This window comes from Ips typographus, linkage group LG15 (assembly GCF_016097725.1).
Source record: "Ips typographus isolate SLU linkage group LG15, UJ_Ityp_2.0, whole genome shotgun sequence".
Lineage (NCBI taxonomy): Eukaryota > Metazoa > Arthropoda > Insecta > Coleoptera > Curculionidae > Ips > Ips typographus.
Genome location: NC_138436.1, coordinates 7635811 through 7649763, shown reverse-complemented (window position 1 = coordinate 7649763; position 13953 = coordinate 7635811). Strand labels below are relative to the sequence as shown.

The 13953-nt window shown below is 40.4% G+C and overlaps 1 protein-coding gene across 2 annotated transcripts in view; it reads right to left on the bottom strand.

Annotated features, from left to right (window-relative positions):
• Nucleotides 1–1709: 1709 nt before the first annotated feature.
• The window catches only part of LOC145738440 (vacuolar protein sorting-associated protein 18 homolog), a 35161-nt gene continuing 22917 nt past the window's right edge, over nt 1710–13953 (bottom strand). Inside the window, exons 13-16 of one of the 2 annotated variants that reach the window (XM_081993263.1) lie at nt 13392–13596; nt 3736–4128; nt 3559–3654; nt 1710–1915 (exon numbers count right to left, since the gene is read on the bottom strand). In XM_081993263.1, the coding sequence (XP_081849389.1) occupies nt 1767–1915; nt 3559–3654; nt 3736–4128; nt 13392–13596 (843 nt within the window). In that variant the 3' untranslated portion in view covers nt 1710–1766. The remainder of the gene's footprint in view (nt 1916–3558; nt 3655–3735; nt 4129–13391; nt 13597–13953) is intronic. The other variant, XM_081993264.1, reaches the window with a different exon arrangement.

Here is a 13953-nt window from a genome sequence, read left to right as displayed (position 1 = left end):
CGCTGATTCCAAAACCGCAGTCAAATTTCCCATATTTCCTAACCTGACTAAGTTCCTGGCGAATGAAACATAAAAAAGTGGAATTTTTGCTCTAACTCGGTTAGTTTTTGAGATATCACCAAACCGACTTCACCAGAGTGTTTTCTGGGAAATTTTAACATAAAATGACGGTAAGATGAACGCTCTAGCTGAAAAAGTAAAAAAGTTGGTTTTTAGTGCGGACAAAACACTTTCCGCACGCAACTTTTTTGTTTTTTAATTTAGACCCCCCAAGTGACCACTCGTTTTCGACTAATTTGGGGTCGCTGATTCCAAATCCGCAGTCAAATTTCCCATATTTCCTAACCTGGCCGAGTTCCTTGCGAGTGAAACAAAAAAAAGTTAATTTTTTGCTCTAACTTGGTTAGTTTTGGAGAAATCACCAAACCGACTTCACCAGAGTGTTTTCTAGGAAATTTTAGCATAAAATGACGGTAAGATGAACGTTCTAGCTCAAAAAGCAAAAAAGTTGGTTTTTAGTGCGAGCAAAACACTTTCCGCACACAACTTTTTTGTTTTTCAACTTGGACCCCCCAAGTGACCACTCATTTTCGACTAATTCGGGGACGGGGAATCCATTTCCGACCTCACTTTGACCGTATCTCGCGTCCAGTTCAAGAAACTCGCAAAAAAACGGGTTTCCGTTCGAGCGACGCAGAAATGCTTGCCGCCATTAAACTCCCCGTCCCCGAATTAGTGGGAAACGAGTCCAAACTCTATTTCTCCAAAAAAATCAAAATGGCGTCTCCGGACGCCATTTTGAAATTTCCGCCATTTTGAGTTGAGATAACTTGGGCTTGTTTGTACTCGTTTTCGACTAAATCAAGGATGGCGAATCGACCTGCGCAGTCAGAATTCACCTACCACTAACCCAGGCAGAGTTTTTACTGAATTCAAGGTTAAAAATGTGGTTTTTTAGCTCTAACTCGGTTAGTTTTTGAGATATCACCAAACCGACTTCACCAGAGTGTTTTCCGGGAAATTTTAACATAAAATGACGGTAAGATGAACGCTCTAGCTTAAAAAGCAAAAAAGTTGTTTTTTAGTGTGCGCAAAACACTTTCCGCTCACAACTTTTTTATTTTTCAACTTGGACCCCCCAAGTGACCATTCATTTTCGACTAATTCGGGGACGGGGAATCCATTTCCGACCTCACTTTGACCGTATCTCGCGTCCAGTTCAAGAAACTCGCAAAAAAAACGGGTTTTCGTTCGAGCGACGCAGAAATGCTTGCCGCCATTAAACTCCCCGTCCCCGAATTAGTGGGAAACGAGTCCAAACTCTATTTTTCCAAAAAAATCAAAATGGCGTCTCCGGACGCCATTTTGAAATTTCCGCCATTTTGAGTTGAGATAACTTGGGCTTGTTTGTACTCGTTTTCGACTAAATCAAGGATGGCGAATCGACCTGCGCAGTCAGAATTCACGTACCACTCACCCAGCTCGAGTTTTTGCAGAATTCAAGGTTAAAAATGTGGTTTTTTAGCTCTAACTCGGTTAGTTTTTGAGATATCACAAAACCGACTTTACCAGAGTGTTTTCCGGGAAATTTTAACATAAAATGAAGGTAAGATGAACGCTCTAGCTCAAAAAGCAAAAAAGTTGCGTTTTTAGTGCGGAAAGTCACTTTCCGCTCGTTCGCGAAGGGGGGGTGGAAAAAAAAACCACACTTTCAAGCTTCAACGACAACAAAAAAAAATTATTTAAATAATTCAACTTAATTCCAACTATTGCCACTCTTTGACGATCGCCTCGTAGTTGTAGTCGTCGATGAACGGCTTGTCGATGTTCCGGATCATGTTCTCGCCGCAGTACAAACACTCGGAGGCGACGATGTGGTCGATTTCCGACTTGATTTGGTCGCGCGTTGTTGTGCCTAGAAAATCAGAAAAAAAAAATAGCCAACTCGGTTAGTTTTTGAGATATCAAAAAACCGACTTCACCAGCGTGTTTTCTGGGAAATTTTAGCATAAAATGACGGTAAGATGAACGCTCTAGCTCAAAAAGCAAAAAAGTTAGTTTTAGTGTGGGAAAGACACTTTCCGCACGCAACTTTTTTGTCTTTCAACTTGGACCCCTCAAGTGACCACTCGTTTTCGACTAATTTGGGGTCGCCGATTTCAATTCCGCAGTCAGATTTCATGTATCTCTCACTCAGTTCCAGTAACTGACAAATTGGTGATTAAAACGTGAATATTTAGCTCTAACTCGGTTAGTTTTTGAGATATCACAAAACCGACTTCACCAGAGTGTTTTCTGGGAAATTTTAACATAAAATGACGGTTAGACGGGCGCTCTAGCTCAAAAAGCAAAAAAGTTAGTTTTAGTGTGGGAAAGACACTTTCCGCACTCAACTTTTTTGTTTTTCAACTTGGACCCCCCAAGTGACCACTCGTTTTCGACTAATTTGGGGTCGCCGATTTCAATTCCGCAGTCAGATTTCACGTATCTCTCACTCAGTTCGAGTAACCGACAAATTGGTGATTAAAATGTGAATATTTAGCTCTAACTCGGTTAGTTTTTGAGATATCACAAAACCGACTGCACCAGAGTGTTTTCTGGAAAATTTTAGCATAAAATGACGGTTAGATGAGCGCTCTAGCTCAAAAAGCAAAAAAGTTAGTTTTAGTGTGGGAAAGACACTTTCCGCACTCAACTTTTTTGTTTTTCAACTTGGACCTTTCGAGTTTGTACTCGTTTTCGACTAATTTGGGGTCGGCGAGTTGACTGAAACTGTCAGTTTTACTCCAACTGTCACTGGAAGGGAGAAAATTCAAGATGGCGGTAAAATCTAAAAAATTGAGTTTACACTCGTTTTTGACTAATTTGGGGTCGCTAATTTCGGTTCTGAAGTCAGAATTCGCGTACCTCTCACTTAAGTCCAGTTTTTGGTAAATTAACCGTTAAAACCTTGAATTTTGGCTCTAACTCAGTTAGTTTTTGAGATACCAAAAAACCGACTTCACCAAGGTCTTTTCTGGGAAATTTTAGCATAAAATGACGGTAAGATGAACGCTCTAGCTTAAAAAACAAAAAAGTTGGTTTTTAGTGCGCGCAAAACACTTTCCGCACGCAACTTTTTTGTCTTTCAACTTGGACCCCCCAAGTGACCACTCGTTTTCGACTAATTTGGGGTCGCCGATTTCAATTCCGCAGTCAGATTTCACGTATCTCTCACTCAGTTCGAGTAACTGACAAATTGGTGATTAAAATGTGAATATTTAGCTCTAACTCGCTTAGTTTTTGAGATATCACAAAACCGACTTCACCAGAGTGTTTTCCAGGAAATTTTAACATAAAATGACGGTTAGATGAACGCTCTAGCGTGAAAAATAAAAAAGTTGCGTTTTTAGCGGAAGAAACACTTTCCGCACACAACTTTTTTCTCTTTCAACTTAGACCCCCCAAGTGACCACTCGTTTTCGACTAATTTGGGGTCGCCGATTTCAATTCCGCAGTTAAATTTCACGTATCTCTCACTCGGTGCGAGTAACCGACAAATTGGTGGTTGAAACTTACCGACCGAATTGGTGCTGGCGCTGTCCGAACCCGCCAGGCAGTTTAGCGTTTGCAGGTGTTTCTCCAGCTCGGCCAAGCGATTCCGCTTGGTCAAACCTGTCAAAATGACAGAATAAAAAAAAAAAAAAAAAAAAAAAAAAAAAAAAAAAATTTAATTTAAAAAAAAAGTGAACGTACCCATGGACGGTTCCAGTTCGCGGAGCAAACAGTCCGAGTGGAACACGTGACCGCACGGGAACAGGTAGAACGGTTTGACGGTCAACGCGGCACGGCACACTTCGCACCGTTCCGCGTTGCTCACGCGCACGAATCCGTTCCGGAACGATCGAATGTCGTTGCGCACTCGTTCCGCCGATTTGGTCGCTTCCTCCATTTCCAGTTTGAGCGCGACGATTTTCGCGTTGTACTCCTTGAGCGAGTCGCAGATCGCGTCCTTGAAATGGTCGATCGTGACGAAATCGGGGAAAAAGGGCAGAATGTCCTCGATTCGGATCACCTCGTTGCTGAACAGCTGACGGAAGTAGCGCATCGCTTCCTGGATGTCGTTTTTGTCGCTCACCGCGTGTTTTACTGCGAAAATTTCGAGTGCCTCGTAAACGGGGAGAGTTATCGCAAAACCGACTGCACCAGAGCGTTTTCCGGGAAATTTTAGCATAAAATGACGGTTAGATGAGCGCTCTAGCGTGAAAAATAAAAAAGTTGCGTTTTTAGCGGAAGAAACACTTTCCGCAAGCAACTTTTTTCTTTTTCAACTTGGACCCCCCAAGTGACCACTCGTTTTCGACTAATTTGGGGTCGCTGATTTCAAATCCGCAGTCAGAATTCCCATATCTCTTAACCTGGCCAAGTTACTCACAAATTAGCGGTTAAAATATCAAAATTTTGCTGTAACTCGGTTAGTTTTTGAGATATCACCAAACCGACATCACCAGAGTGTTTTCCGGGAAATTTTAGCATAAAATGACGGTTAGATGAGCGCTCTAGCGTGAAAAATAAAAAAGTTGCGTTTTTAGCGGAAGAAACACTTTCCGCACGCAAGTTTTTTCTTTTTCAACCTGGACCCTTCAAGTGACCACTCGTTTTCGACTAATTTGGGGTCGCCGATTTCAAATCCGCAGTCAGAATTCCCATATCTCTTAACCTGGTCGAGTTACTGGCAAATTAGTGGTTAAAACGTGAAATTTCTGCTCTAACTCGGTTAGTTTTTGAGATATCACCAAACCGACTTCACCAGAGTGTTTCTTGGTAAAAATTAGCATAGAATGAATTTGAGATGAGGGCTCTAGCGTGAAAAATAAAAAAGTTGCGTTTTTAGCGGAAGAAACACTTTCCGCACGCAAGTTTTTTCTTTTTCAACCTGGACCCTTCAAGTGACCACTCGTTTTCGACTAATTTGGGGTCGCCGATTTCAAATCCGCAGTCAGAATTCCCATATCTCTTAACCTGGTCGAGTTACTGGCAAATTAGTGGTTGAAACGTGAAATTTCTGCTCTAACTCGGTTAGTTTTTGAGATATCACCAAACCGACTTCACCAGAGTGTTTCTTGGTAAAAATTAGCATAGAATGAATTTGAGATGACGCTTCTAGCGTGAAAAATAAAAAAGTTGCGTTTTTAACGAAAGAAACACTTTCCGCACGCAAGTTTTTTCTTTTTCAACTTGGACCCCTCAAGTGACCACTCGTTTTCGACTAATTTGGGGTCGCTGATTTCAAATCCGCAGTCAGAATTCCCATATCTCTTAACCTGGCCAAGTTACTCACAAATTAGCGGTTAAAATATCAAAATTTTGCTGTAACTCGGTTAGTTTTTGAGATATCACCAAACCGACATCACCAGAGTGTTTTCCGGGAAATTTTAGCATAAAATGACGGTTAGATGAGCGCTCTAGCGTGAAAAATAAAAAAGTTGCGTTTTTAGCGGAAGAAACACTTTCCGCACGCAAGTTTTTTCTTTTTCAACCTGGACCCTTCAAGTGACCACTCGTTTTCGACTAATTTGGGGTCGCCGATTTCAAATCCGCAGTCAGAATTCCCATATCTCTTAACCTGGTCGAGTTACTGGCAAATTAGTGGTTAAAACGTGAAATTTCTGCTCTAACTCGGTTAGTTTTTGAGATATCACCAAACCGACTTCACCAGAGTGTTTCTTGGTAAAAATTAGCATAGAATGAATTTGAGATGAGGGCTCTAGCGTGAAAAATAAAAAAGTTGCGTTTTTAGCGGAAGAAACACTTTCCGCACGCAAGTTTTTTCTTTTTCAACCTGGACCCTTCAAGTGACCACTCGTTTTCGACTAATTTGGGGTCGCCGATTTCAAATCCGCAGTCAGAATTCCCATATCTCTTAACCTGGTCGAGTTACTGGCAAATTAGTGGTTGAAACGTGAAATTTCTGCTCTAACTCGGTTAGTTTTTGAGATATCACCAAACCGACTTCACCAGAGTGTTTCTTGGTAAAAATTAGCATAGAATGAATTTGAGATGACGCTTCTAGCGTGAAAAATAAAAAAGTTGCGTTTTTAACGAAAGAAACACTTTCCGCACGCAAGTTTTTTCTTTTTCAACTTGGACCCCTCAAGTGACCACTCGTTTTCGACTAATTTGGGGTCGCTGATTTCAAATCCGCAGTCAGAATTCCCATATCTCTTAACCTGGCCAAGTTACTCACAAATTAGCGGTTAAAATATCAAAATTTTGCTGTAACTCGGTTAGTTTTTGAGATATCACCAAACCGACATCACCAGAGTGTTTTCCGGGAAATTTTAGCATAAAATGACGGTTAGATGAGCGCTCTAGCGTGAAAAATAAAAAAGTTGCGTTTTTAGCGGAAGAAACACTTTCCGCACGCAAGTTTTTTCTTTTTCAACCTGGACCCTTCAAGTGACCACTCGTTTTCGACTAATTTGGGGTCGCCGATTTCAAATCCGCAGTCAGAATTCCCATATCTCTTAACCTGGTCGAGTTACTGGCAAATTAGTGGTTAAAACGTGAAATTTCTGCTCTAACTCGGTTAGTTTTTGAGATATCACCAAACCGACTTCACCAGAGTGTTTCTTGGTAAAAATTAGCATAGAATGAATTTGAGATGAGGGCTCTAGCGTGAAAAATAAAAAAGTTGCGTTTTTAGCGGAAGAAACACTTTCCGCACGCAAGTTTTTTCTTTTTCAACCTGGACCCTTCAAGTGACCACTCGTTTTCGACTAATTTGGGGTCGCCGATTTCAAATCCGCAGTCAGAATTCCCATATCTCTTAACCTGGTCGAGTTACTGGCAAATTAGTGGTTGAAACGTGAAATTTCTGCTCTAACTCGGTTAGTTTTTGAGATATCACCAAACCGACTTCACCAGAGTGTTTCTTGGTAAAAATTAGCATAGAATGAATTTGAGATGAGGGCTCTAGCGTGAAAAATAAAAAAGTTGCGTTTTTAGCGGAAGAAACACTTTCCGCACGCAAGTTTTTTCTTTTTCAACCTGGACCCTTCAAGTGACCACTCGTTTTCGACTAATTTGGGGTCGCCGATTTCAAATCCGCAGTCAGAATTCCCATATCTCTTAACCTGACCGAGTTACTGGCAAATTAGTGGTTAAAATATGAAATTTTTGCTCTAACTCGGTTAGTTTTTGAGATATCACCAAACCGACTTCACCAGCGTGTTTCTTGGTAAAAATTAGCATAGAATGAATTTGAGATGACGTTTCTAGCGTGAGAATTAAAAAAGTTGAGTTTTTAACGAAAGAAACACTTTCCGCACGCAACTTTTTTCTTTTTCAACTTGGACCCCCCAAGTGACCACTCGTTTTCGACTAATTTGGGGTCGCTGATTTCAAATCCGCAGTCAGAATTCCCATATCTCTTAACCTGGTCGAGTTACTCACAAATTAGCGGTTAAAATATCAAAATTTTGCTGTAACTCGGTTAGTTTTTGAGATATCACCAAACCGACTTCACCAGAGTGTTTCTTGGTAAAAATTAGCATAGAATGAATTTGAGATGAGGGCTCTAGCGTGAAAAATAAAAAAGTTGCGTTTTTAGCGGAAGAAACACTTTCCGCACGCAAGTTTTTTCTTTTTCAACCTGGACCCTTCAAGTGACCACTCGTTTTCGACTAATTTGGGGTCGCCGATTTCAAATCCGCAGTCAGAATTCCCATATCTCTTAACCTGACCGAGTTACTGGCAAATTAGTGGTTAAAATATGAAATTTTTGCTCTAACTCGGTTAGTTTTTGAGATATCACCAAACCGACTTCACCAGCGTGTTTCTTGGTAAAAATTAGCATAGAATGAATTTGAGATGACGTTTCTAGCGTGAGAATTAAAAAAGTTGAGTTTTTAACGAAAGAAACACTTTCCGCACGCAACTTTTTTCTTTTTCAACTTGGACCCCTCAAGTGACCACTCGTTTTCGACTAATTTGGGGTCGCTGATTTCAAATCCGCAGTCAGAATTCCCATATCTCTTAACCTGGTCGAGTTACTCACAAATTAGTGGTTAAAATATGAAATTTTTGCTCTAACTCGGTTACTTTTTGAGATATCACCAAACCGACTTCACCAGAGTGTTTCTTGGTAAAAATTAGCATAGAATGAATTTTAGATGACGTTTCTAGCGTGAGAAATAAAAAAGTTGCGTTTTTAGCGGAAGAAACACTTTCCGCACGCAACTTTTTTCTTTTTCAACTTGGACCCCCCAAGTGACCACTCGTTTTCGACTAATTTGGGGTCGCCGATTTCAAATCCGCAGTCAGAATTCCCATATCTCTTAACCTGGTCGAGTTACTCACAAATTAGTGGTTAAAATATGAAATTTTTGCTCTAACTCGGTTACTTTTTGAGATATCACCAAACCGACTTCACCAGCGTGTTTCTTGGTAAAAATTAGCATAGAATGAATTTGAGATGACGCTTCTAGCGTGAGAAATAAAAAAGTTGCGTTTTTAGCGGAAGAAACACTTTCCGCACGGAACTTTTTTGATTTTCAACTTGGACCCCTCAAGTGACTACTCGTTTTCGACTAATTTGGGGTCGCTGATTTCAAATCCGCAGTCAGCATTCCCATATCTCTTGACCTGGTCGAGTTACTCACAAATTAGTGGTTAAAATATGAAATTTCTGCTCTAACTCGGTTAGTTTTTGAGATATCACCAAACCGACTTCACCAGCGTGTTTCTTGGTAAAAATTAGCATAGAATGAATTTGAGATGACGCTTCTAGCGTGAGAAATAAAAAAGTTGCGTTTTTAGCGGAAGAAACACTTTCCGCACGCAGCTTCTTTGTTTTTCAACTTGGACCCCTCAAGTTACCACTCGTTTTCGACTAATTTGGGGTCGCTAATTTCAAATCCGCAGTCAGAATTCCCATATCTCTTAACCTGGCCAAGTTACTCACAAATTAGCGGTTAAAATATCAAATTTTTGCTGTAACTCGGTTAGTTTTTGAGATATCACCAAACCGACATCACCAGAGTGTTTTCCGGGAAATTTTAGCATAAAATGACGGTTAGACGAGCGCTCTAGCGTGAAAAATAAAAAAGTTGCGTTTTTAGCGGAAGAAACACTTTCCGCACGCAGCTTCTTTGTTTTTCAACTTGGACCCCTCAAGTGACCACTCGTTTTCGACTAATTTGGGGTCGCTGATTCCAAATCCGCAGTCAGAATTCCCATATATCGTAACCTGACCGAGTTCCTTGCGAATTAAACATAAAAAAGTGAAATGTCTGCTCTAACTCGGTTAGTTTTTGAGATATCACCAAACTGACTTCACCAGGGTGTTTTCCGGGAAATTTTAGCATAAAATGACGGTTAGACGAGCGCTCTAGCGTAAAAAATAAAAAAGTTGCGTTTTAGTGTGGGCAAAACACTTTCCGCACGCAACTTTTTTCTTTTTCTTTAATTCAGACCACTTGATTGACCAGTCGTCTTCGACTAATTTTTCTTGAAACGTCTGAGTCAATATTTCTAACTTTCTGAGTCGACTTTTTACAGTTCTGAGCCTTCAAAACTATTTCTGAGCTTCTGATACAAAATTTTGCAATTTTCGGAACTAAAACCGTTTGCTGGTCTTTCTAAGGTTAAAACGTACTTTAAGACGTCAGAGCTACTGTTTTTAAATTTCTGAGCTTCTGAGCCATTATTTATTGTAATTTCTGAGCTCTAAAATACGTTTTGTGGACTATCTGAGTTTGAAAGTAATTTTTAAACGTCCGAGTCAATATTTTCAACTTTCTGAGCATCTGAATCAATTTTTTTTATAATTCTGAGCTCTCAAAACCATTTCTGAGCTTCTGATACAAAATTTTACAATTTTGGGATTTTAAAACCGTTTTGTGGTCTTTTTAAGCTTAAAAAGTATTTTAAGACGTCTGAGTCGCAATTTTAAATTTCTGAGCTTCTGAGCAACCATTTTCTACGTTTTTTAGAGTTTCTGAGTGGACTAGTTTTTAAGCTCAGAAGATCCACAAAACGTTTTTTTTGAGAACCCAGAATTTTACCAACTGTCTCAGAAGCTCAGAAATTAAGGAATGGTTGCTCAGAAACTAGTTGTGTAAAATACTGACTCAGACGTCTTAACGTACTTTTCATGCTCAGAGAGTCTAAAAGAGGTTTTGATGGCTCAGAATTGTTAAAAATCGACTCAGAAGCTCAGATAGTCCAAAGACGGTTTAAGAGCTCAGAATTGTAAAAAAATTAACTCAGAAATTATAAAATAGTGACTCATACGTCTCAAAGTCCGTTTCAAGCTCAAAGTGTTCATAAAAGGTTTAAAAAGCTCAGAATAAGAAGACTCAGCTCAGAAGAGACTTTTACATCTCAGAAATTAAAAAATAATGGCTCAGAAACATTAAAATACTGACTCAGACGTCTTAAAATACTTTTCAAGCTCAGAGGGTCTAAAAGAGATTTTGAAAGCTCAGAATTGTAATAAGTCGACTCAGAAGCTCAGAAAATTTAAAAATAGCGGCTCAGACGTCTTAAGATAACTTTCTTATTGGTCAACTCAGACCCCTGAAGTGACCACTCGTTTTCGACTAATTCGGGGTCGGGGAATCCAAATCTGCGGTCAGAATTTATGTAACTTTCACCCAGTTCGAGTTTCTAGCAAAATCAAAGTTAAAAATGTGTTTTTTCGCTGTAACTCGGTTAGTTTTTGTGATATCAAAAAACAGACTTCACCAGAGTGTTTTCCGGGAAAATTTAACATAAAATGACGGTTAGACGGGCGCTCTAGCTAGAAAAGCAAAAAAGTTGCGTTTTTAGCGGAAGAAACACTTTCCGCGCGCAACTTTTTTCTTTTTCAACTTAGACCCCCCGAGTGACCACTCGTTTTCGACTAATTCGGGGTCGGGGAATCCAAATCTGCGGTCAGAATTTATGTAACTTTCACCCAGTTCGAGTTTCTAGCAAAATCAAAGTTAAAAATGTATTTTTTCGCTGTAACTCGGTTAGTTTTTGAGATATCAACAAACCGACTTCACCAGCATGTTTTCCAGGAAATTTTAACATAAAATGAAGGTTAGACGAACGCTCTAGCTTGAAAAGCAAAAAAGTTGGTTTTTAGTGCGGACAAAACACTTTCCGCGCGCAACTTTTTTCTCTTTCAACTTGGACCCCCAAAGTGACCACTCGTTTTCGACTAATTCGGGGTCGGGGAATCCATTTCCGCGGTCTGAATTTATGCAACTTTCACCCAGTTCGAGTTTCTAGCAAAATCAAAGTTAAAAATGTGTTTTTTCGCTGTAACTCGGTTAGTTTTTGAGATATCAACAAACCGACTCCACCAGCGTGTTTTCCGGGAAATTTTAGCATAAAATGACGGTAAGATGAACGTTCTAGCTAGAAAAGCAAAAAAGTTGGTTTTTAGTGCGGACAAAACACTTTCCGCGCGCAACTTTTTTCTTTTTCAACTTAGACCCCCCGAGTGACCACTCGTTTTCGACTAATTCGGGGTCGGGGAATCCAAATCTGCGGTCTGAATTTATGCAACTTTCACCCAGTTCGAGTTTCTAGCAAAATCAAAGTTAAAAATGTGTTTTTTCGCTGTAACTCGGTTAGTTTTTGAGATATCAACAAACCGACTTCACCAGCGTGTTTTCCAGGAAATTTTAACATAAAATGACGGTAAGATGAACGCTCTAGCTTGAAAAGCAAAAAAGTTGGTTTTCAGTGCGGACAAAACACTTTCCGCACGCAACTTTTTTCTTTTTCAACTTAAACCCCCCGAGTGACCACTCGTTTCCGACTAATTCGGGGTCGAGGAATCCAAATCTGCGGTCAGAATTTATGTAACTTTCACCCAGTTCGAGTTTCTAGCAAAATCAAAGTTAAAAATGTGTTTTTTCGCTGTAACTCGGTTAGTTTTTGAGATATCAACAAACCGACTTCACCAGAGTGTTTTCCGGGAAATTTTAGCATAAAATGACGGTTAGACGGGCGCTCTAGCTTGAAAAGCAAAAAAGTTGGTTTTCAGTGCGGACAAAGCACTTTCCGCACGCAACTTTTTTCTTTTTCAACTTAGACCCCCCAAGTGACCACCCGTTTTCGAATAATTCGGGGTCGGGGAATCCAAATCTGCGGTCTGAATTTATGCAACTTTCACCCAGTTCGAGTTTCTAGCAAAATCAAAGTTAAAAATGTGTTTTTTTGCTGTAACTCGGTTAGTTTTTGAGATATCAACAAACCGACTCCACCAGCGTGTTTTCCGGGAAATTTTAGCATAAAATGACGGTAAGATGGGCGCTCTAGCTTGAAAAGCAAAAAAGTTGGTTTTCAGTGCGGACAAAACACTTTCCGCGCGCAACTTTTTTCTTTTTCAACTTAGACCCCCCGAGTGACCACTCGTTTTCGACTAATTCGGGGTCGGGGAATCCAAATCTGCGCTCAGAATTTATGCAACTTTCACCCAGTTCGAGTTTCTAGCAAAATCAAAGTTAAAAATGTGTTTTTTCGCTGTAACTCGGTTAGTTTTTGAGATATCAAAAAACCGACTCCACCAGCGTGTTTTCCGGGAAATTTTAGCATAAAATGACGGTAAGACGGGCGCTCTAGCTAGAAAAGTAAAAAAGTTGGTTTTCAGTGCGAACAAAACACTTTCCGCGCGCAACTTTTTTCTTTTTCAACTTAGACCCCCCGAGTGACCACTCGTTTTCGACTAATTCGGGGTCGGGGAATCCAAATCTGCGGTCAGAATTTATGTAACTTTCACCCAGTTCGAGTTTCTAGCAAAATCAAAGTTAAAAATGTGTTTTTTCGCTGTAACTCGGTTAGTTTTTGAGATATCAACAAACCGATTGCACCAGAGTGTTTTCCGGGAAATTTTAGCATAAAATGACGGTTAGACGGGCGCTCTAGCTTGAAAAGCAACAAAGTTGATTTTTAGTGCGGACAAAACACTTTCCGCACGCAACTTTTTTCTTTTTCAACTTAAACCCCCCGAGTGACCACTCGTTTTCGACTAATTCGGGGTCGGGGAATCCAAATCTGCGGTCAGAATTTATGTAACTTTCACCCAGTTCGAGTTTCTAGCAAAATCAAAGTTAAAAATGTGTTTTTTCGCTGTAACTCGGTTAGTTTTTGAGATATCAAAAAACCGACTGCACCAGAGTGTTTTCCGAGAAATTTTAGCATAAAATGACGGTAAGATGAACGCTCTAGCTTGAAAAGCAAAAAAGTTGGTTTTTAGTGCGGACAAAACACTTTCCGCGCGCAACTTTTTTCTTTTTCAACTTGGACCCCTCGAGTGACCACTCGTTTTCGACTAATTCGGGGTCGGGGAATCCATTTCCACGGTCACTTTGACCGTATCTGCCACCCAGTTCGAGTTTTTCGCGCGCACTCACCAATTTTCAGCCACAATTTCTTCTGCAGTTCCGCGTCCTCTTTCGGCGGCAAATCGGCCACCAGCTTGGCCAATCCGAGATCGATTTCCAAAGCCAAATCGACCGCCGACTCCCACATGCCCAACAAACTGTACAGTTTGACGCACGCCTCTTTCAGCTTATGTTCGGTGCACAGGTTCAGAGCAAAGTACACGTCGTAGTTGATCTGAGCGCGAACGAAAAAAAAAACTGTAAAATTCGATTTTTAGCGCAAAAACGGTAAAATTTCTCGAATGGTACCGCCGGAACCGAAGCGGTACCGACCAAAATTTTGACGGTACCACAGTCAAGTTGGTACTCGTTTTCGACTAATTTGGGGTCAGGGAATCCATTTTTCGAGTCAGTTTTCCGCTAACTCTCACCCAGTTCGAGAAAGTTGATTTTTGCACTTTTCGTTTATGAAAAGTCGAAACGAACCTTACCACCGGATTCCCCGTCCCCGATTTAGTCGGAAACGAGCCCAAACTCGATTTTTTTTCGAAAAAGTCTTCTGAGCCTTCTGAGACACCGAAACAATTTCTGA